Source organism: Notamacropus eugenii, chromosome 6 (genome assembly GCF_028372415.1).
Source record: "Notamacropus eugenii isolate mMacEug1 chromosome 6, mMacEug1.pri_v2, whole genome shotgun sequence".
Classification (NCBI taxonomy): Eukaryota; Metazoa; Chordata; class Mammalia; order Diprotodontia; family Macropodidae; genus Notamacropus; species Notamacropus eugenii.
The window spans coordinates 388,425,897-388,448,964 of record NC_092877.1 but is presented as its reverse complement, the minus strand read 5'-3'; the positions used below and the strand labels follow the sequence as shown (position 1 = coordinate 388,448,964).

At 48.0% G+C, this 23,068-nt stretch overlaps 1 protein-coding gene across 1 annotated transcript; it reads right to left on the bottom strand.

The window, feature by feature from the left end:
- Positions 1-13,316: 13,316 nt before the first annotated feature.
- Positions 13,317-23,044, bottom strand: TEKT1 (tektin 1). Its single transcript, XM_072619030.1, has 8 exons — positions 22,958-23,044; positions 21,525-21,731; positions 19,000-19,165; positions 18,097-18,225; positions 17,351-17,494; positions 15,643-15,865; positions 14,002-14,198; positions 13,317-13,572 (listed from the first exon to the last, which is right to left on the bottom strand). Exons 2-8 carry the CDS (start codon positions 21,712-21,714, stop codon positions 13,413-13,415), a joined length of 1,209 nt encoding a protein of 402 aa, XP_072475131.1. The 5' UTR covers positions 21,715-21,731; positions 22,958-23,044; the 3' UTR covers positions 13,317-13,412.
- Between the last annotated feature and the right edge of the window lie 24 nt (positions 23,045-23,068).

Here is a 23,068-nt window from a genome sequence, read left to right as displayed (position 1 = left end):
TAATGTTAGTCTGGAAAGACTAATAAGACTGAATAAGATTTGCTAATAGAAAGGTGACCCACCATAATTAAAAAGGTAACTAAAAAGCACCTATGTACCCTTGATGGGTCAAGTTATCAGCCCAGGCAAATCACAGGAAACTGAGGTCTTGCATATAAAAATTCAAAGTTGTAATAATATTCATTTGGAAAAAATATAAGCTCTAGAATATCAAGGTAAGTGATGAAAAGAGGCAGGGATGAAGGGAGAGCAGCACATCCAGAATTCAAATGACAGAATAAAGGAAGCAGTCATCACAGCTATTTGCTTCTGGCTAAAAAATAGATGTTATATCACTGGGACAGACCAGACAAGTAGAACCAGAAACAATGGAATCCAGTAAGTCTAATGAACTGGAAAATATACTTAGGAAAAAACTCACTATACTATTTGATTAAAAAAAAAAATTACTTCTGGGAAAATGACAGTAGTCTGGCAAAAATCAAGCTTGGACCAACATGTTGTTATTGACTTATTTCAGTTGTATCCAACTCTTTGTAACCCTACTGGAGTTTTCTTGGCTTAGATACTGGAGCAGTTTGCTATTTCCTTCTCCAGCTCATTTTACACATGAGAAAACTGAGAAGAAAAGGGTAAAGTGACTTGCCCGGAGTCACATAGCTAGTAGGTGTCTGAGACCAGATTTGAACTCATGAAGATAAGTCTTCCTGACTCCAGGCACAGCAAGCTATCCACTGCAGTGCCACCTAGCAGCCCCTTTTAGAACAACATGTTTCACCATATTTCACTATATATTGGAAATGGATATGTGACCTTAATATTAGAGCCATGCTATTAAAAAAAAATTTTCGAAGAGAAGCAGACTAGATATCCCTCACAGTTATGGGTAAGAGTTGTGTTCTTAAACCTGTAAAGGATAGAGTTCATTATAAAAGGTAGAACAGATCATTTCAATAACATATAACTGGAAATCTTCTGTCCAAACAAATTCAATCCACCTAGAATATAAAGAAAAATAGTCAAATGGGAAATCTTTGTGTCAAATTTCTCTCCTGCAGGCTTGGTATTTAAGAAGGACATTGATGAACACTGGAGGTGTGCTATAAGAAAACTGATGCATTATTGCTAGAACTGCAAATTGGTCCAGCCATTCTAGAAAGTATTTTACAACTATGCCCCCAAAATTGCCAGACCTGATAGCACTCAGCTATACCACTACTAAATCTACCCCCAAATAGAGCAGTACAACCATTTTGGAAAGCAATTTAGAATTATGCAAATAAAGTGTCTAAAATATCCTGGCACATAATAGGTACTTAAATTGTTATTGACATACTGATTGATCTTTGACCCAGAGATTCTATTTCTAGGTTTATAACCCCAAAGCAGTCATCAATAAGTACTCATATTCACCAAATGTTTAAACTAGCACTTTTTGTGATAGCTAAGATTTGGAACCAAATTAGACATCCATCGATTGAGAAATAGATAAACAAATTGTGGTCCGAAATGTTACTGTGTTTGAAGAAATGATGTGTATTAGGAAGTCAGGGAAGCCTAGAAAGATCTCTATGAACTGACATACAGGGAAGTCAGCAGGGCCAAAAAAGCACTAGACACACAGTGACTACCATGCTGTAAATGGAAAGAACAGCCATTTAAAACATTGATGTTTCAAAATTACAAAGGACAAGCAAGGGACAAAGGGAGAGATGTCAGAAGATACCCTGATTTAACTCTCTGAAGAGGTGGGAGGGCTGTGGGCGCTGCACTGCACCATGTTCAGGCTTTTTCAATGTGTGGATCAGTTATGCTGACTTTTTAATCTTTAAAATTACTACTTGTTGGGGTGGGGCCAAGATGGCAGAGTAGAAGGATGGATCTACTCTAGCTCTACCCCAATGGCCCATAAAATACCTGTAAAAAATAACTCAAAACAAATTCTAGAGCAGCCGAAATCACAAAACGGCAGAATGAAAGAGATTTCCAGCCCAACACAGCCTGGAAGGCTGACAGTAAAGGTCTATCAGGTGCAGAGCATAGCAAGGACAGGACTGGAGCAGGCTTCAGGGCATGAATTCATGGGTAACAGATGCAGTTTCCAGATTACCCAACCCACAAACACCAAAGAGAGCTTCCAAGGTCAGTGAGAAAGCTCGTTCACCTGGGTGAGAAGGGAGCAGGGTCCAGCCCTAGCCTCAGCCCTAGGGCAGTGGCAGCCAATGCTGCAGCCTCCATTCTTGGAATCCTCCATCTAAAGACCCTGGGAGAATTGAGCCACTGATCTGGGTCTCAGTCCTGAGTGGTGGTCCTGGGGTGAGGAGGAGTGCTGGCATGGTGGAGCTGGTGGAGACTCTGGAGAGGGAATCCTACTCACAGATCCCGGGCAGAGTGCAGGCCAGGAGAGGAGTAAGCTCCTCTCCCTTGATTGTGCCATCTTGGAGAAACTGAGAATTTACAGATCCCTAGAATATACCTTCCACTTAACAAGGCACTCAAAGTTAAGGAACTGACTGGGAAAATGCCAAAAAGGAGGGAAAATAAGACTATAGAAGGTTACTTTCTTGGTGAACAGGTATTTTCTTCCATCCTTTTGGATGAGGAAGAACAAAGCATACCATCAGAGGAAGACATAAAAGTTAAGGCTTCTACATCCAAAACCTCCAAAAAAATATGCAACTGTCTCAGGCCATGGAAGAGTTCAAAAAGGATTTTGAAAATGAAGTAAGAGAGGTGGAAGAAAAATTGGGAAGAGAAATGAGAGTGATGCAAGAAAATCATGAAAAGCAAGTCAAGAGCTTGCTAAAGGAGACCCAAAAAAATGCTGAAGAAAATAAAACCTTTAAAAATAGGCTAACCCAAATGGCAAAAGAGGTCCAAAAAGGCAATGAGGAAAAGAATGCTTTAAAAAGCAGAATTAGCCAAGTGGAAAGGGAAGTTCAAAAGCTCACTGAAGAGAATAGTTCTTTAAAAATTAGAATGGAGCAGATGGAAGCTAATGACTTCATGAGAAACCAAGAACTTATAAAACAAAACCAAAGGAATGAAAAAAAAAGAAGACAATGTGAAATATCTCATTGGAAAAACAACTGACCTGGAAAATAGACCCAGGAGAGACAATTTAAAAATTACGGGGCTACCTGAAAGCCATGATCAAAAAAGAACCTAGACATCATCTTTCATGAAATTATCAAGGAAAATTGCCCTGATATTCTAGAACCAGAGGGTAAAATAAATATTGAAAGAATCCACCAATCGCTTCTTGAAAGAGCTCCAAAAAGAAAAACTCTTAGAAATATTATAGCCAAATTCCAGAGTTCCCAGGTCAAGGAGAAAATATTGCAAGCAGCGAGAAAGAAATAATTCAAGTATTGTGGAAATACAATCAGGATAACACAAGATCTAGCAGCTTCTACATTAAGGGATCGAAGGGCGTGGAATAGGATATTCCAGAAGTCAAAGGAACTAGGACTAAAACCAAGAATCACCTAAGTATAAAACTTCAGGGGAAAAATGATCATTCAGTGAAATAGAGAACTTTCAAACATTCTTGATGAAAAGAATAAAGGACTTACTAGAGTTGGACTATTTACATTCTTACGTGGAAAGATAATATTTGTAGCTCTTGAGACTTTTCTCAGTATTGGGGTAGTTGGAGAGATTATATACATATAGACAGAAGGCACAGGATGAGTTGAATAGAAGGAATGATATCTAAAAAAATAAAATTAAGGAGTGAGAGAGGAATATATTGGGAGGAGAAAGGGAGGAAAGGAATGGGGCAAATTATCTCATAAAAGAGGCATGAAAAAGGTTTTTCAACAGAGGAGAAAAGGGGGGAGATGAGAGGGAAAAAGTGAAGCTTACTCTTATCACATTTGACTCAAGGAAGAAATAACATGCACACTCCTTTTGGTATGAAAATCTATCTTACACTACAGGAAAGTAGGGGAGAAGGGGATAAGTGAGGTGTTGAGGGAACGATAGAAGGGAAGGCAAATGAGAGGAGGGGGTAATTACAAGTAAACACTTTTGGGGAGGGACAAGGTCAAAAGGGAGAAGAGAATAAATGAGGGGCAGGTAGATAGGATGGAGGGAAATACAGTTAGTCTTTTACAACATGATTATTATGGAAGTCTTTTGCATAATTACACATGTATAGCCTATATTGAATTGCTTGTCTTCTCAGTGGAGATGAATGGGGAGGGAGAGAAGTTGGAACTCAACGTTTTAGGAACAAATGTTGAGAATTGTTTTTGAATGCATCTGGGAAATAAGAAATACAGGTAATGGGGATAAAAATCTGTCTTGCCCTACAAGAAAACAGAGAAGATGGGAATAAGGGAAGGAAAGGGTGTGGTAGAAGGGAGGGCAGATAGGGGGAAGGAGTAATCAGAATGCACAGTTTCTTGGGGTGGGGGAGGGGAGATGGGGAAAAAATTTGGAACTCAAAATCATGTGGAAATGAGTGTTGAAAACTAAAAATTAATTAATTAGAAGCTTTTAAAAATTACTACTTTATATGGGATGACTCTGGAAGGGGGAGAAAGAGGGATAATTGGATAAATTAGGGTGATATAAAAATATATCAGTGAAAACCTTTTTATTTTTAATTATATAATTTATTTTTCAGTTTTTAACATTGACTTCCACAAGAGAATTTGAATTCCAAATTTTCTCCCCATTTCTCCCACCCTCCACCCCAAGACAATATGTACCCCATCAACCCCTTCCTTTACTCTGTCCTCCCTTCTATCAACCCTCCTTCTTCTTACATCTCCCTCCCCTCTACTTTTCTGTAGGGCAAAAAAGATTTCTATATCCCATTTCCTGTACATCTTATTTCCCAGCTGCATGCAAAAACAGTTTTTAACATTCATTCTTAAAGCTTTGAGTTCCTTATTCTCTTGCTCCCTCCCTACCCACCCTCATTGAGAAAGCAAGCAATTAGAAATAGGTCATACACGTGTAGTCATGCAAAGCACTTCCATAACAGTCATGTTATAAAAGACTAACCACATTTCCCTCTATCCTGTCCTGCCCTCCATTTATTCCATTCTCTCCCTGACCTGTTGCCCCACAATAGTATTTGCTTCTGATTATCTCTTTCCTCAATTTGTTGTTCTTTTTTATCTTCCCTCTCCTATCCCCTTCCCTCCTGCCTTCCTGCAAAGTAAAATAGAGTTCCATACCCAATTGAGTGTGTGTTATACTCTTCTTAAAGCAAATCCCATGAGAGTAAGGCTCACTTATTCCCTTTCATCTACCCCCTTCCCCTCCATTGTAAAAGTTCTTTCTTCTCTCTTTTTTGTGAGATGATTTGCTACATTCTACCTGTCCCTTTCTCGTACTCCTAGTACATTCCACTGAACAGTAAATTTTATTTTTTAGGTATTCTCCCTTCATATTCAGCTCACCCTCTGCCCTCTGTCTATGCACACGCGCACACACACACACACACATATAAATACATACACACATACACCCATACACATATACCTACCTAAATATATAACTTCATATATATATAATATACACATAGGTACATACACACACACACACACACACATATATATTTAGGGTTTTATATATAATGTAGTATATGTGTGTGTGTGTGTGTATATATGTGTATATATATATATGTGTGTATATATATATATATATATATATATGCTATATATAGAGGGGGGGGGAGAGAGAGAGAGAGAGAGAGAGAGACAGAGAGACAGAGAGAGAGAGAGAATGAATCACATATATTTCGGGTTAGGGAGCCCTAACCCTAACCCTAAAACACAATATTCCCTCTAACTCCCCTAATACTGAAAAAGGTCTCATGAGTTACAAATAACGTCTTTCCATGTAGGAATGTAAACAGTTCAACTTTAATGAGTTCTTTAAGGCTTCTCTTTTCTGTTTACCTTTTCATGTTTCTCTTGATTCTTGCATTTGAAAGGGAAATTTTCTATTCAGCTCTGGTCTTTTCAACAAGAATGCTTGAAACTCCTCTATTTCATTGAAATTCAATTTTTTCTCCTGAAGTGTTATACTCAGTTTTGCTGGGTAGGTGATTCTTAATTTTAATCCTATCTCCTTTGACCCTTTGACCTCTTGATTATTATATTCCAAGTCCTTTGATTCCTTTGTGTAGAAGCTGCTAAATCCTGTGTTATCCTGATTGTATTTCCACAATACTCGAATTATTTCTTTTTGGGTGCTTGTAATATTTTCTCCTTGACCTGGGAACTCTGGAATTTGGCTACAATATTCCTAGGAGTTTTCCTTTTGGGTTCTCTTTCAGGAGGTGATTGATGAATTCTTTCAATTTCTATTTTACTCTATTGTTCTTGATTATCAGGGCAGTTTTCCTTGATAATTTCTTGAAAGATTATGTCTAAGCTCTTTTTTTATCATGGTTTTCAGGTAAACCAATACTTTTTAAATTATCTTACTTGGATCTATTTTCCAAGCCAGTTGTTTTTCCAAAGAGATATTTCACATTGTCTTTTTTTTCATTCTTTTGGTTTTGTTTTATAAGTTCTTGGTTTCTCATGAAGTCATTAGCTTCCATCTGCTCCATTCTAATTTTTAAAAAACTATTTTCTTCAATGAGCTTTTGGATCTCCTTTTCCATTTGGCTAATTCTGCTTTTCAAAGCATTCTTATCCTCGTTGCCTTTTTGGACCTCTTTTGCCATTTGGGTTAGTCTGTTTTTAAAGGTGTTATTTTCTTCAGCATTTTGGGGGGTCACCTTTAGCAAGCTCTGGACTTGCTTTTCATGATTTTCTTGCATCACTCTCATTTCTCTTTCCAATTTTCCCTCCACCTCTTTTATTTGACTTTCAAAATGGTCTCTAAGCACCTCCATGGCTTGAGACAATTCCATATGTTTTGGAGGCTTTGGATGTAGCAGCCTTGACCTTGCTATCTTCCTCTGGTTGCAAAATTTTGGTCTTCCTCTAATTGCATGCTTTGATCTTCCTCATCCAAAAGGATGGAAGAAACTACCTTTTCACCAAGAAAGTAACCTTCTAAAGTCATTTTTCTCCTTTTTGATCATTTTCCCAGTCAATTATTTGACTTTTGAGTCCTTTGTCAAGTGGAGGGTATACTACCCTAGGCTTCAGAGGTTTTGTGTAGCTGTTCTCCAAGATATCTCTAGAAACCTGTATGTTTTTAGTTCCTCCAAAGTGGCATAGTCAAAGGAGACGTGTTTACTCCTCTCCTGACAGGAGCCCTGGTCTGTGAACAACTAAAAGTACTCTTTTCTGTCCTGGAACTGCTAGTAGGATTCCCTCTCCACAACCACCAAAATGTCCACCACACTAGTGCTCCTGTTCACCCTAGGACCATCACGAAGGACTGAGACCCAGATGAGCTGCTCAATTCCCACAAGATCTGTAGGCTGAAAGCTCCAGAAGTGGCCACTGCTGCACCAGTGGCTGCAGCCTCTCTTGGGCTGGAGTTGGGGCCCGACCAAACTCCCTTCTCACTGAGGTGAAAGAGCTTTCTCACTGATCTTTGAAGCTGTCTTTGGCATTTGTGGGTTAAGAAGTCTGGTAACTGTAGCAGTTGCCCATGATTCTGTGCCCTGAAGCCTGCTCTAGTCTTGTCCATGCTGCATGGCTCACACGGGGTTGTGCTCTGCTCCAAGCCCAGTGTGATAGACCCTTTCTGTTGGCCTTCCATGTTTTCTTGGGCTGGAAATCTGTTTCACTCTGTTCCTTTGTGGCTTCTGCTACTCTAAAATTTGTTTAGAGTCATTTTTTACAGGTATTTTAAAGGCTTTTGGGGAGGAGAGCTCCAGAAGATTCATGCTGCTACTCTGTCATCTTGGTTCTTCCCAAAATCCAGTGAAACTTTTTTAAGAAAGATTCAGAGTTGTGACTGTTGAGTCAATAAAAGATTGTGGGGATTGGGAGAGGTGGGGCAGGACTGGAGAGGGACTGAGAGTGCCAGCATCTCCCCCAAGAACTCTAGGTCCACACCACTAGACACTTCTTGGGCATCTCCAGCTGGATTTCCTGGTTAGAGCTCAAACTCACCATGCCCAGCAAGAACTCGCTGTCATGGCACTCCCCCTGCTCCTGCCTGAGGGCACTGAGATCCCAGCTCCCAACCATTGGATCAGTTGGATCTTTCTTTCCCTCTTCCCACTCACTTCCCATCTGTTGCCTTTTGTTCTAGATCTCATTTGTCTGTCCTCCACTCATTTGGCCCCACTCCATTCCAGAGCCCTCATCACCTCCAACCTAGATGACTACAATAATGTACTGTACTTGGTTCCCCTCCCTCGGGGCTCTCCCCTCTCAAATCCATCCTCCACACAGCTACCGAAGAGGCAATCTGAAAGCTTGGATCTAACTTTGTCACACATAGCCCACTCCATACATTCCAGTGGCTCCTTAAGAGATCCAAAGTGTGGTACACAGATATGATGAAACAATGATAGGGCCTTTTCAATTAGTCAGACATCTGCCAAAGTACCTCTTTGTGTCTCTCGTCTTCATCTGTGCCTCTGTCTTTCTCAAACAGAGCAGCTAGGACCCTGCCAGGTCCTCACTTAAGCTTCTTAGGAATATCACAGCCAGTCAAATTCCAAACAGAAGCCAGGGCTGCAGAAGAGCATGTCATCTTCCCTTTCCTATAGGCCCTGGGACTTTTCAGGACTTTTCTTTCAATTGTGCCCAAAATTCCTGGGGAAAAAAATGTAAGAAAAAAAAGCTAGTTACAAACTGAAAAAACTGTGCCAAGTGAAGTTCCATGCATATACACATGTAAACTTTATATTAAGGAAAGAACAAAATTATTTGTCAATGTATTACTATCTTCTGGCTTTTCATTACCTAATTTTCATTTCCTGTTTAAACTGCTCTATCCCTCTCAGAAAGCCAGACTTCATGACAAATCATAAAGCATTAAATTTGTCCAATTTAAAGTAAAAAAGTTCCCCTTGTCTGGTAGCACCTGAGAACCGTGGAGTCTCAGTCCTGGTGCCAGCTTCTTTCTGATCTGTTGGAGAGGCACCAGGACAATCTGTAAGCAGCTGGTGATCATCACCCCTTGGTGTTAATGGGAGCTTTCTTCTGGGAGAGCCTTGGCACCTAGGGTGATGAGGAGCAGCCCCACGCTTGTGGTCTGGTTGGTGGTTGTAAGAGCTGAAGGAGTGAAGCCTGGCAGGGGAGAGAGAGGACCTGACCAGAGTCCCCTGACTTCAAAAATGTTCCCCACAGAAGAAGGACTGAGTGGGAGTTACAGAGAGTGTAAACAGACCTCAAAGAAGGGAAACAGCTCCCAACTGGAACTGTTCCAAAGTTCAGTGGGCTGCACTGGGGGGCAGTGAGCTCCCTGTCCTTTGAATGAAAGATGGGTGGCCCTCCTGGGGAGGTGTCCCAGCACACACTGTGCTTGCCAGCCAGGGCAACCTGCGTCTGGAAATTCCCTCTTGTTCAGCCTAATGACCGTGGGCTACCCGAGTCTTCTTACCTTTCGCAGGTGATCAGCCGGATAAACATATTGAGAGAAGAGACTTTCCAGAGTCAAACAAGGTGGTAGGCTTTATTCAGGGTCTTAGTTACGTATCCATATGCAGGGCGAGTTCTTCCCCAGGAGAAAGGAACCCTTCTCCTCCTAAGGAGCAAGGATCATACAGCAAGAGGACAGGAGCAGAAGAGGGGAGGGACCCTCTTCCCTCCAAGGACCCCAAAGCAAAAGAGGGCTGCCTCAGGCTTTCCTGTCCCTACTTAAGCTCTCCCAGCCGCATAGTTTGCACGTGAATACCATGCGTGCTCTCAGCCCCTAGCTAATTAACAACAGGTGTGCTCAGACCACAGACCAATCTCAAGGGTGGGATGCTCTCCCCAGCAAGTTTCCACTGAGAAGAGGTGGAAAGTTTATGTTTCACTCCTCAATTCCCAACTGTTCCCTGGGGGGCCTTGTGAGAGCTCTGAGGTTTAGAAGCCTTCACTTTTACCTGCCCGAAACCATTCACGTGAAAACTGAGCTTACACCCCAACACCCTCTTCTCCTCTGGAGACCAGCAGTGGGAAACCCTCTAGTCCTTCCCCAGGGAGAAGAAGGGCCTGAGCTTATGAGGCCCTTTTGGGTTGGGGCAGGAGCATTCTCCAGGGCCTCAACCTTCCTAAACTATGGGCTGCTCCCCTGGATCTCTGAGGAGTCAGCTAGTAGGTGTGTGCCCCGTCCTGGTGGGGAGACCTCTGCTGGCTCAGTGCACTTCAACCTAGCTTCTGGGAAGACAAAGATTGGCCAGGTAGCTGGGGCAGCAGAAAACATGAGAGTTGAACCCCCCCTCCCATTCTCTTTAGTGCATGACCTGCCATTCCTTACTGTGCTTGGGGGCTCAGTTCCACCTCCACCCTAACAACAAGGGATCATAAGCGTAGGCCTCAGCAGCTGTAGGGAAAGTCCCACTGGCCTCTGCTGGGAGAACCTTGGGGACCCTGCCAGGCATACTGGCCCAGGACAGTAGCTGTGGGAGACAATAGCAAAGAGCTAAGTTTCCACAGAGTCGCTAGTTGCTGAAGGCATTGAGAATGTCAGAAAATAAAGCTAGCAGACTGCAGGGGAGTCCAACCAATCAAGAGACAGTTAGTGATCTTCAGAAAACCACAAAGCTCTTGATAAAGGGACCAAATCTAAAACTGGCCTGAACCAGTTGTTGAATATACCCGGGAATAACCGAGAGAGAGCTTTTCTTCTTAGTGCTTGCTTAATAAGCTACTTGCATGTTAACTTCTCTGCCCAGCCGGGGAGAGATAGCACAAAATTAGGCACAATTCATATGTTGCAGGGGAGAAACATATCAAGGAGATATGTAGTAGGCATGTAGAGAAGATGGTGGCCTAATGGAGAATGGATCAATCCATCTCCTGGGGGGAGGATCTGTCTTGAACTAATGATATAGCTCATCTCCCTTCTGTACTCAGTGCTCTTCCTTCCTAAAAGGGTGGGGGTTGAGATCTCTTTGGCCAAGGCGTTTAATTCCTCTGAACTCTACCTCGATAAATTTTCCTTGATACCTTATTAATGTCAAGCATGTTTCTAATGGTAGCCATGCCTTCTAATGTTAGGGGATCCATCCTATCTTGTGGTTCTCCTGGGACATTCTTGGGATCTGTTTAATCATAGGTCTTTTGGAATTGTGGTGGATCTTTGTTATTGATCAGTTACTGAGTCTTTCACACCATTACAATGTTGCTCTTCCTGTATACAGTTTCTCCCGGTTCTGCTCACTTCACTTTGCATAAGTCTTCCCAGGTTTTTCTGAAACCACACTGCTCATCGTTTCTTACAGCACAAGAGTAGGCCATCACAATCATATATCATAACTTGTTCAGCCGTTTCTCACCTGATGGGCATCCCCTCAATTTCCAATTCTTTGCCACTGCTATATTTTCATACATATAGGTCCTTTTCCTTTTCCTTTGATCTCTTTGGGATACAGACTGGGTTAAAGGATATGCACAGCTTAATAACTCTGGGGGCATGGACTGAATCTTTATAAGGGGAAGAATAATATAAGTTAGGGGGAGGGTCAGGAAACACAGTTGGGCTCAGTTCCCTGGGGGATCCTCCCCCCCCACACCGCGAGCACGCACGTACACACACACACACACACACACACACAGGGGTCATATGTACACTGGTCTGGGAAGACAAGCAGCCTAGGGACTACAGCATTTGGAGGTGATGGCAAAGGCATGCGGAATTCCTGGGCCGAGCTGAGAGCTTCTGAAGCAGCAGCATCACAACAGCCAGGAAACAGCGATGACATTTCTAGACTAACAAGTGGAGACGTTCCTGAGCCAAGATGGGGAATTCTCCCACCCAGCGGAGGAACAAAGTTAGCACTGACCATTAGCTGGTACACGGGTTCGTGGGAGCTCTTCTGGATCAGGAAAGAGGGTCCACTCTGAAAGAATCTGAGCGCTATAAGACTGAAGGACCGGTAGCACCTGCGGGAAGGCTTACTTGTGGCCTGGGCTACCATAGATTCTGTCCTTTTTGGACTAAGTCCCGAGCACGTGAGCTGGCAGAACTGTAATGAGGGTGGATTCCACAAGGCTTTGCCTGGCTGGGTGCCGACATCTGGCAGGCAAGTTCCTCTTCTAAACCACCACAGCCCTGAGCTGCCATCTCTATGCAGGGTCCTCTCTCCTGGGCTAAGGTTTCCCTTGTTCTCCACCATGCCTCTGGCTTAATGCCTCCTGCCCACAGCCTCTTCCTGGGAATTAAAGCTGGTCATCAACCTCTCCACAGTGAGAGCCAAGTCACCCTCTCCCCACAGTGCGACTGCACCTGACTGGGACAGATTATACCAGGCACCTCCTATAAACCCCCTGCAGGGGACTGGTGTGGCACCTCTTCTGTGAATTTACACAAGACAATGGCGTTCCTAGTTACCGTTCTGCTCGCTGGAGGGGTGACGGAGCATTGTCTAATACTTAGACGTTTTGGCAGGCTCGCCTGGGAGTCTCCTGTGCGGTTTTTATTGGTTTAAATAAAATCAGTAATCGATTAGAGGTCTCCAGACTGCTTGTTGGAGCTGACGGTCCTTTCTCTCAAATCCTGAGGTTCCAGGGAAAATCTCAGGTAAAGCGGGAACTGCAGGTGACTGATGAGAAGCCTTTAAGATTGAACTCTGTCTCTGTAAAGACAGAGCTTTGTTTTGTGAACTTGCGCACCTGGTAGACATTATCTGGGCACCAGGACCCGAGACGATGCTGGGCGCGCTGCTCCTGTTGCGAACTCCGGGAAAGGCTACTCCCCTCCTCACTGTCCCAGGAAGAAGCCCAGAGAGCCCTCCCCAGAGCAGGTCCTGCCCAGGACGCCTCGTTAGTCTCGAGGCTCTGGCCAGGACAGGCGGTCATCTTTTGTGGTCAGGTGCCCAAGTCAGGCAGTCACTCCCTCTTCCCCGCGCTCACTGACTTACACACACCTTTGTGCTTATGAGGGTCTATCTGGACTTGGCCATTCTTGGTACAGAAAGCCACTCTCTGCTGCCCAATTAAATCAAACTGCCCTGAAAAGAGAACGGGGCACCGGGAGTTGTCTTACGCTGACTCGCAACTGAAGCCTATACCAGAAGGGCCCCAGCGCTCCCCTTGGCCCAGAGCCAAGGCCTTTACGGGGCCAGGACTAACTCTCCTAGATCTCCCAGCGTTCTTCAGTGACTGAGGAGCCCCCGAGCTTGCCCAGTTTCCGGGCTCGCCCGCAGTCTCCGTGATGGACCCCGGGGGACTTGCCCTAATCACGCAAGGCACCGACCAGTGGCAACAAAACATCTGTGCCTGTGGCTGTTTGTTTCAATGGAGTTGGTTTAATGAAAATCTGAAATCTTCTATCGCTAATCAAGTGAATTGGGGCAGGAGCCTCTTGGCCATCCGTGGGTCCGCTCAGTAGTCGTGGTGAAGGATGCTCTTCCTCATCTGCAGGCAGAGGACCTCGTCGATGTACAGCGTGTTCTCCTTCACCTGGATCTCCTCCTGCAATGACAACTGCCGGCGGCTCAATCCTTTCAGCTCGATTTCGGCTTGGGCCAACACGTCCTTTAGCCTGCCACACAGAGAGCAGGAGAATGGCGCTGGGTGTGGGGTGGATGGAGGGGGGGACCTGCCAGACCAGACCCCCTCGCGAAGGCTGACCCAGAATCCCAACCCTTCCTCCCCCTTCCTCCCACCCCCCAGCGCCGGGGCTCCTGAAGACCCAAAATCTCAGATCCATGCCAGAAAAGAACCTAGCCAACGCTCCTTCAGAACCTGCTGCCGTGGGGCAGGTAAGAACACAGCCGAACCACAGAGGACGCCCGCCTTGCGTGGGCTACTGTTTCAAGAGTCCCAACTCCGGTTCTCACCAACTAAGTAAACCAGAACAAGCTCCCTGGAACTAAGGTCCTAGGTCATGGCCAGGATGGGATCTCTAGCCCACCCTGGTGCCTTTACCTAGAGGGGCAGAGAGATGGCCTTTCTCTGAGCCGCCACTTACTTTCCAATGTTGCTGGAGATCTCACCAGCCTCCTTTATCAGGCGGTACTGTACCACATCCCGGCACAGCTCCACATTGGGCCGATGGCACCGAGACTCCAGGCGGGTGTGGGCCACTTTGGCAGGGGCCTCTTTGTCAAGGATGGCTTTATTTAAAGTTGCAATGTTGTTTTCCTGGGAGGTAATCTCATCCATCACCTGAGCCAAGGCAAGAGGGCGCATAAGTCCCTGTCCACGGTCTGCAGCCAGCATCATGAGGGTCAGGGTCTGCCTCCTCCCCTTATGACCCACTAAGGCTGAAGTTGCAGTAAAAGCCTTCCCCATGGTCCAAAGCCCAAGCATGCTTCTGACCCCTTCTCCCTTCCCCTCCACCCTCATCTTCTTGATGGGTGAGGGGTCTGCTCCCTAGCCCAAGGGCCAAGCAGACACCCATCCTTTCTCCCCACACTCACACCCCTTCCTCCTGTCTGGAATGCTCTCTCATGCAGACTTGTCTGCAGATGGGCTTGATCGGAAGGTCTGTAAAGTCTATTCCCTGACCCAGTTGTCTCCAGCCTTGTCTTCTGCTACTTCCGCCCACCACACAGAACCTAGGTTCTAACCAGGCTGCACTTCCCATGCCCCACCTGGAGTCCTATCTCCATGCTTTGGGCAAGCAGAGCTCTCCTCAATCTTCCTCCCTCACCTAAGTCTTACCTCTAGGCCCACCTGCTCCCTCTCCAAAGTCTCCTGCTGCTTCAGGCCTCTGTCTACACTGCTCATGTCATAGCCAGTATCCTGCCTCCCCTCTGAGCAGAGTCCCTGCCCTTGAGGCCTGGCAGAACCACTATGACCACATTACACTGTGTCCAGGGATGAAGCCAGAATCCTTCACCCAACCCTCTGGGATGGTCACTATGTTTTGGGTCAATAAAATGAAACAGAGAGGAAATAGGTATGTATCTGGCTCTGATTATTTGCTCTATGTGTGACTTTGGAACATCAGCCTCAGGGACCTGGGGCTCCCATGAACTGGAGAGCTCAGAGGGGTCTTTAGCTGAGTCCTGAAATGGGGGCTAGTGGAGGAGGGGAGAAAGCTGACCACTGGCCAAGGGTGCCTCTGAGGCCAGAGCCTAAGAAGGCTGCTGACCACTGGCCAGGGTGCTGAATTCAGACCTGGAGGGGCAGATGCTTCTAGCTGGAGCCAGAAAGCCCATGGGAGAGGCCAGTGATTCTGGCACGGGAGGCATTCTTTAAAGGGATTCTGAACTAAGATGGCCTAGGGGTTTAGGGCCATGAGGTTTGTGGGGACAGGGGCAGACTTGGTTTTGGACAAGTCCCCAAGCTTTTCTGGGCCTGCTCCTCCACAAATAGCACACGGGGCCAGATGAAAGGATGTCCAAGGGCCCTTCCAGCTTAAACCTGAAAGATCTGGTGTTACTGAACAGCTTCAAAGAACGTCTTGTAGGTTGGCTGTCTCAGGCCCAGGATAGCAAGCCTTGGCCAGACTTAGATGGGATCCCACCCCAACTTGCAACAAAAGCCACAAATGACATGGAGGAAGTAGATGGTTGGCCCCCTTCCCCATTCTGCTGCCTGGATGCCAAGAGCTCATCCCTACCTCCGTCCCCCCACCTTCTCTGGCATTGCCACCCAACATCACCTTGGCCAGGTATATGGCCAATTTGTCCTTGGCATCTCTTGTTTCTTTGATCCGGCCTTGGAAGGCAAGGTTCACAGCCTCAAACTGTTTGCGCAGGTCATTGGCTGTCTGGGACAGAATTCTGTCGATCAAGGCCTCCAGGGCCATTGTGTTGTTCCTCTGTTTATCTGCCTTCTCCACATTAAGGTTGGAGAAATCTGCCCAGTCATCGATACTCACAGAGCTGAAAGAGAAGGCACAACAGGGACATTCCTGGGGAGGCCAATGACTGTGGCACAAAGGCTGCTGCCTAAACACAGAGGATCTTTGGTCCTGAAGACCATGGCCTGGGAGCAGCCATGGACAAATTCCCTGTGCTGAGGGTAAACGACCCAGCATCCCATGGGGACAGACAGACCCAAGCTGGCCCTCTCCTCATCACCTGAGGGAGGACCTCGACCTTGCTTACTCCCCATGGTGTTTCAGAAGCAGGTACTTTACCATAAGGTCTTTCAAATGTTTGTTAAATGAATGAAAAAACTAAAACAACATCCCAGAGTTCCCCTGATGCCCCAGACCCGGAAGTGAGCTGAGTCAGTGTGGGATCAGTGGGACAGAGCCCTGGCCCACTTCCACAGCTGCTTTCTTGAATGTCATTGAGATTTTTTTCATTCCCAGTGTTCTGATAGTAGCCTGAGCAGCCAAGCAATAGTGACTGGGCATTCTCCATTGCCTTTGGCAGCCTGGCAGAGAAGCCAACAGGCATCATTGACCCAGGAGCAGAGCTGGGTCCCACAGCCAGGTCCACGAGTGCATTCAGCCACAATGCATATGCTGTATTGACCTGAACTTGTCTCATATTCTGGCACAACAGCCTTCTCACTCTGCCTGTGCCCATCTTCAACAGCCCTTCCCTCCTTCGCCCCCCCCACCCCCTCTACTCCTCTGGATTCAGAGCTCTGGCCTGCACAGCTTCTGCTGCCATCCCAGAATGTCTCCAACCAAGCTGCCAGCTTGGACCTGGAGACCAAGCAGGGTCAGCTCCCCGGCCTCAGTCTTTCTGCAGCCACTCAGGGCCCCTTCAATCCCACTCTACTCCCAGCACTCTTCCCCTTTTCCTTGCTAGTGGATCAGGATTTTTCTGTTCCTTCTCCCTTCCTAGCCCACCTGCCCTTCCCCAAAGGAGGGTGGCTCAGATGCTCAGGGCCTAAGACTGGTGATGGTTTGATAAACTACTTTTCTTTCATTTAGACTCCATGGTGGAGGAAAGGGGAAGAGAAGAGGGAGGGTCAAGGTAGGCCTTTGACCTTGATGTCCACAAAGGGCTGAGAAGAATGTAAATAGCTGGAGGCCACAGGAGGCCTAGGGAAGCAGAGAGGTCAGCTGTCAGTGGAGGCCATGGTCTCCCCTGGTGCAGTCCTGACAACAGTGACCAAGGTAGGAGAAGCTCTGGGCTCAGGCTGGGGTGTAGCTGGGAGGGTACCAGGAAGCAGCTGGGTCTACACCCCCCAGGGGCATGAGAAGAGCCCAGGTAGGTGAGGAGGCAGTGCTGGGGGTGACTGCCTGCTCCCTGCTGGGGGGGGGGGTCATTCCAGAAACTTCTCTCTAACCATCACCCCCTCCAAAGGGGCCCCCAGGGGCACCAGAAATGAATCCAAGAGGAAACCCAAGCTCCCACACTCACTCCAGCACCATGCCTCATATGTGGAGCACCCCCCCAAATACATACTTAGACTCAATTTTGACAACATTATTGGCATAGCAGATCTCAGGGTTGTTGTTGGTGAGCGAGGAACAGAAGTCTTCAATGGTCAGAGCAACACATTTGTCCTTCAGATCCTTCTCAAGGTTGTACTTAGCAGCTCGGTTCAACCTGGAAAAGCCCAGAACAAAGCACATGCACGCATGTGCACACACAATGCACATGCACACATGCACTCACACATGCACACATGCATATGCACACACACAATATGCACACATATGCACACATGCACATGCATGTGTGCACACACAATGCATATGCGCACACATGCGCACACATGTGCACACACACCAGAGTCCTCCAGTTAGCCAGTCCCAGGCTCCCTTTCCCCCTCAAGTTGCTCACCCTCATTCAAAGTCTCTCCCTCCTCGGTGGGTCTGGGCTCTTCTCCCCTTCCCCCTCACACAGGCTTCCTGAGTCAGTATGCCCCTCCCTACAAAAAGGCACCTCCAAATTCAGCTTTTGCTGTCACATTTGGACTTTCTAATGCCTGAGACACTTGGATCTGGATAGGATCCAGGACCCCACTTCCCTCCTGGTATGGGACCCCAGAACATCAGAGCTGATATGCAGATCACTGGGGTCAATCCTCCCATTTATGGTGGAGGAAGGGACTTGCCCCAGGTGGCCTGAATTAGCACTTGAGTCCTTGCCAAACAGGCTATGAGGGGAAGGTGGGGACAGGGTGCCCTCCCTGATCCTGTCCATACCTGAGCTGCTCTAAGGTTTGTTCCAGGGTGCGCTGGAGCAGGGATATGACTCCCTGTAAGACTTCTGCCTCCTTGACCAGCTCACGATCTACCTCATCACGTACGAGGTCAATCCCAACACGCTGCTCCCTGGTCAAGAGAAGGGTGGAAGTCCCACTGGGAAAGAATCGAGGCAGGTGGCCCAGGGCAGGGCACCCCTGAGGGAGGAAGACCCCTGACCAAGGTGCTCTCACCCCACTGGCCTCTCTTCCACTCTGCTTAAGCCTTTTATTTTCAGAGTCTCTGAGGATATCCTGGCTTTCTCCCCTTTCCCTGGTCTTTTGGCTGACTTCTGCTCCCCAAGCCACTTGACTTTGGGGTCTCGGTGACCTCCACTCTCCCTCCTCCACCTCTGCCCCCAGTCTTTACCTGCTCCATCTTCAGGAGCCCCCTCTCTCGTGTGAGCCCATAGGCAGGTGAGATGGAACAGATCTAGAGTAGGGGAGAGGGGAAGGCCGAGAGGAAGCTAAACTTTCCCATGATGCCTATGGTCTATGTTCATTCTGGGTGTTTTCTCTAGTTTCATGAAGATATGATGTCTCCTTTGTAAGCATGGAAGCTGAGGGGGAGGGGCACCCAGCATGATGCCTGGCACCCCGGAGGCACTCAGTCAAGGCTGGCTGATAAGGGAAGATAGATGGGAGCCAGGCATCTGAATGAGGCCCTGGGTTCAGTCAAGCTAAGCCATGATCCCTGACCATGAAGGCCTCCCAACCCTGGAAGGGCATCTCACTCTGCTTCCTCTCTGTCTCCCTCCCTCTTCTCTCTCTTTCCCTCTTCTCTCCCTCTCTCCCTTTTCTCTCCCTCTCTCCCTCTTCTCTCCCTCTTTTCCTCCTTCCATCTTTCTCCCTTTCTTTCACCCACCTATATGCCAGACATTTCTGGGCAATGTACAAGGGCTCTTGGCAGCCCTCCAGGGCCTTCTCCAATCTCGTCTTAAATGTGAACAGCACTTCAATTTCCTTCACAAGCTGATCAAGTTTGTCACTCAATTCCTTCTCCCAGAACCTTATTTCATCAAGTCTCTGGTCTGCAGGGCACATACAGAGGGTTGGGCAATCAGCATCCAACATTCCAGCCTCACTTGGCCATCCTAGCAAAGCCAGCTCCCCTCTCCCTACATCAGTCAATCAACAAGCCTTGAATGTGCCAGGCACTGGCGACACAAAGACTAAAGTGAGATGGTTCCTTGGGCTGCCACCTGCTTCTCTGTCTCTGGTATGTCAGATGCCTAGGACCAATCCTACTTCCTACCCATCCTAGGCTTCCATAATTGTGGGTCCTCTTATCTGAGCTTTGGGCCCACATAGACACTGGCCTGCCGGACATCTGGATGGGCCATCCCACAGAGATTTACTTGAGGGTTAGAGTCAGACCTCCAGAGGATTACTCCATGACAGGGGTAGAATTGGGATGTCAGCACCCCAAGCAGAAGGGCACATTGGGGCTCACCTGGCTCCCCTGAACAAGAAGGCCATCAAGAGTCTATCCAGCTGCCCTGGCTGCCCCTCCCTCCAAACCTGCTGGTTCTGCCCTCCTCGTAGGGGAGCCTCCCAAACTCACTATCCCCGATTTAGTCCTTCTCTCCTCCAGACCAACCTGTGTGGACCCCATCCCCCTTCTGGGTGCCCTTCTCTGGGCCTGATACTCGGTCCTCCACCACTGTGGCCCACACTGTCTGGGGCGCAGCAATCCCACGGGGTTCCCACCAGAGCACAGTGCTCCCATGGTGCTCTGGCCCCAGCTGACTTGACCAAGGGGGCAGCTTTATTGCCCCCTCATGCCTGCGCTTTCTGAGCCTCTGCTGATACTTGACAGGGCTTTTTCAGGGGAAACTCTCTGAGCTTGTGCTGCTGACGTCTGGACTTGTGTCTTGATGAGGTTCACTCTCATGTTCTGGCCTGTGCCATCTTCCCAGATTCCAAGGTCTTACTAACCTCGAAGCCTAACCTGCCTCCAGTCAGGTCCAGTGCCTCACTCCTCAATTCACCCTGCCCACCAGTGCCCATCTATCTCTCCACAGAAGATTTGGAGCAGAGAATCCTCACCACCAGCCAGGTAGATCCAAATCTGGCCTTCAAACCCCTCCCACGCCAACTCTTGCTCAGACCTTTCTCAGACTCCTTCCCCTGCCCGTGCTCCCACTAAGCCAATGTTCGCCATACCTCTCTACCTCCAGGCTTTGGCCTTGCGATTCCCATGCTTGGCATGGCATCCCTCCCCCTAAATTTACCCAGCTGAAATCCCATAGACCTTTCAAACACTAACCACAGGTCATCTCCTCCTTCAGGCTGCCTTCCTTCCCTGAACCTCCCTCCCTTCTTCAAGCTTTTGTGGGTGCCTCATGTCCTCCTTGAAGAGATGCTCTACACCCTTCCAAGCTCAGCGCCAACCCCTGCCAGGGCCTCCCTCCCCTGTGGGATTTGGCCTTTATCCTGACAGAAGGTCATCTCACTGAGGACAGGCCTTGCTTCTCTTAAAGGTTTGGGTCCCCAGATCTGAGTGTGGTGCAGCCTGGGAGCAAGCAAACAATGGAACCCATTTTGTGATTGACTGACAGATAAACCAAAGAGATCACAGTACTCCTGGTGCCCTCTCCAGCCCAACACACCCAGTAAATCCTCAGAGTTTGAATAAAATTCTTGAGGATGAAAAAATCAACAAATTAATGGTAAAAAATAAAATGGGGAGGGGGGATGATAAAGACTCTAATGTCCCTTCTGACTCTAAAATCATCTCATTTTACAGATGCAGAAACTGACCACCACCACGACCACCCCACCCCCATGGCTGTGCACCTGGCTGAAGGTCACATAGCTTCTCCTAGCAAAGTCAGAGTTGTGTACACACACAGCAGAAGATACTAAGGGATCATCTGAACCAGCCTTGGATCCCCACACCCCCTAGGATATTATATAAGCAGCCCCTCCATGTTTGCAGAATTAGCCTCAGCATCCTGACAAGCCTCCTTGTCATCCTGGAGCAGGCCCATTGCTATGTGAGCCAGCTCACACCCTCGACCTTCCTCAGGCCTCCCACTCCCCACTTTTCCCAGATCCCCATGACTTCCTAGACCTCTGGTTCTCCACATAACTCCCTCCCCCAGCCCTCTAATGGTTCCTGGACCTCCAATACTCCCAGCCCTCCTTAGCACTCCATCCCTTTGGCTCCCCAACCCCTCTGCCTCTCTACCCCCCCGCCCTCCAGCTCAATTCATGGATCACTTTCAGTGATTTGAGTTGGATGGGACACTAAACTTTATCTAGCCCAACTCGCTCATTTTTCAAAGGAAGAGTCTAAGATTCAGAGCAGTGGAAAGGCCTGGTCCAAGGTCACGGGGGGCACTCAGCCGGGGAAGGACCCTGCCCATCTCGAAGTGTGTCCCTCACCGATCTTAACTTTGACATCACTCTGGGAACCCTGGGTGGTGTTCTCGATCTCTTTCATCAGTCTCTGGCTCTCGGCAATGATTCGCTCAGACCGTGATCGCTGAGCTTCAGCACTACTGCACTGAGTCTTGTTAGCAATGTGCCACTCCCGCAGCAGGAATTTGGGAGGGGCTTGTAGCAGTTTGGCCATGGTAGGTTTCCTGGGACCTGGGGAAAAGCAGACAGGCTCTCAGCAGCCTCCGAAAAATGGCCAGTTGGCCTGATCTGTCTGTCAGACCCCTGCCAGGGCCCCAGAGGCCGCTCCAAAAGCCTGTCCCTGCCCCCTTCCCTCCCTCATACTTCCAACCACAACCTTCCTCATCCTCTAGCTTCTAGATACATTTGACTACTCACTGCTACCATACAGGAATGTCTGAACTCTTCTGCCTTTGCCCATCTCGGACGCTGAAATCCTAGCCATTCTTCAAGACCTAGCCCAAATGTTACCTCCTCCAAGAAGCCCTCCCTGCACTGGCATGAAGTCATTGTAAGTATGGAATGAAGAGGTAGTTGGAGGAGGCTGGAGAAGAGCCCAGGAGACCAAGTACAACAGACAAAATCAGAGACCAGTGTTTACAGTGCCAATCCCCAGTGAGGGAAACGAGGGCTAGGGACACCGCTGTTCATGCCTACTGGAGCTGGGGGTCTGAGTGGGCTGCAAGCTCCGTGAAGCTTCATAATGTCTGTTGATTGGCTGATGGACTGATGCAGCAGACACAGAAGACATGCCCAAGGGAGGGTATCTTAGAGCACTAAGCTGCCGTGTTCAGTTCTGGGGGAGCCACTTTTTATTAAGAATGCTGACAATGATAAGGAGGCTGCCCAGAATCCTGCAGAGGAATGGGCTGCTTAGCCAGGAAGGACTCCTCCTGTGGCTCTCTCTCTGGGTCCACCTCATCTGGCAATCTCCCTAGCCCCCCCCCCACCCCACCCCCACCCCCGCCATGCCACTTGGTGCCTTTCCTGAGATGGCACCCAGACTGAACCCTGAAGACTTTGGCAGGTACCTTCCTAACCCACATGAAAAAGGGAAGGGGGGAAGGAGGGAAAGAGGAAGGAGAAGGAGGGAAAAGGGAAGGAGGAGGGAAGGGGAAGTAGAAGGAGGTAAGGGGGAAGGGAAGGAGAAGGAGGGAAAGTGAAAAGAGGAGAGAAGGGAAAAGGGAAGGGGGAAGAGGAGGGAGGGAGACCTCAGACTCATGGCTCAGCTCAAGACAGGGTTTGATTCAAAACCTCTGGGCCCCAGGATCACTGTTTTCAGGAGCCCAGGAGGCGGGGAGCAAGAGGCCCCAGTGAATTGCCCCACAGCCTTGCCCCTGGGGCCCGGTGGATCTCCTCCTGAAGCCTTACCGGGTTGCTCCCACCCCAGCAGCATTACCCCGTTGCCCCAGCCTTACCCCGGCGCGCTAGAGAACGGACTGTCAGGAGCTGCTCCGGCCTCGGCCACACCGGGACTGCGCCCTGCAAACACTCCAGTTCCCATGGCAGCCAGGAATGCGTCTCCCGGG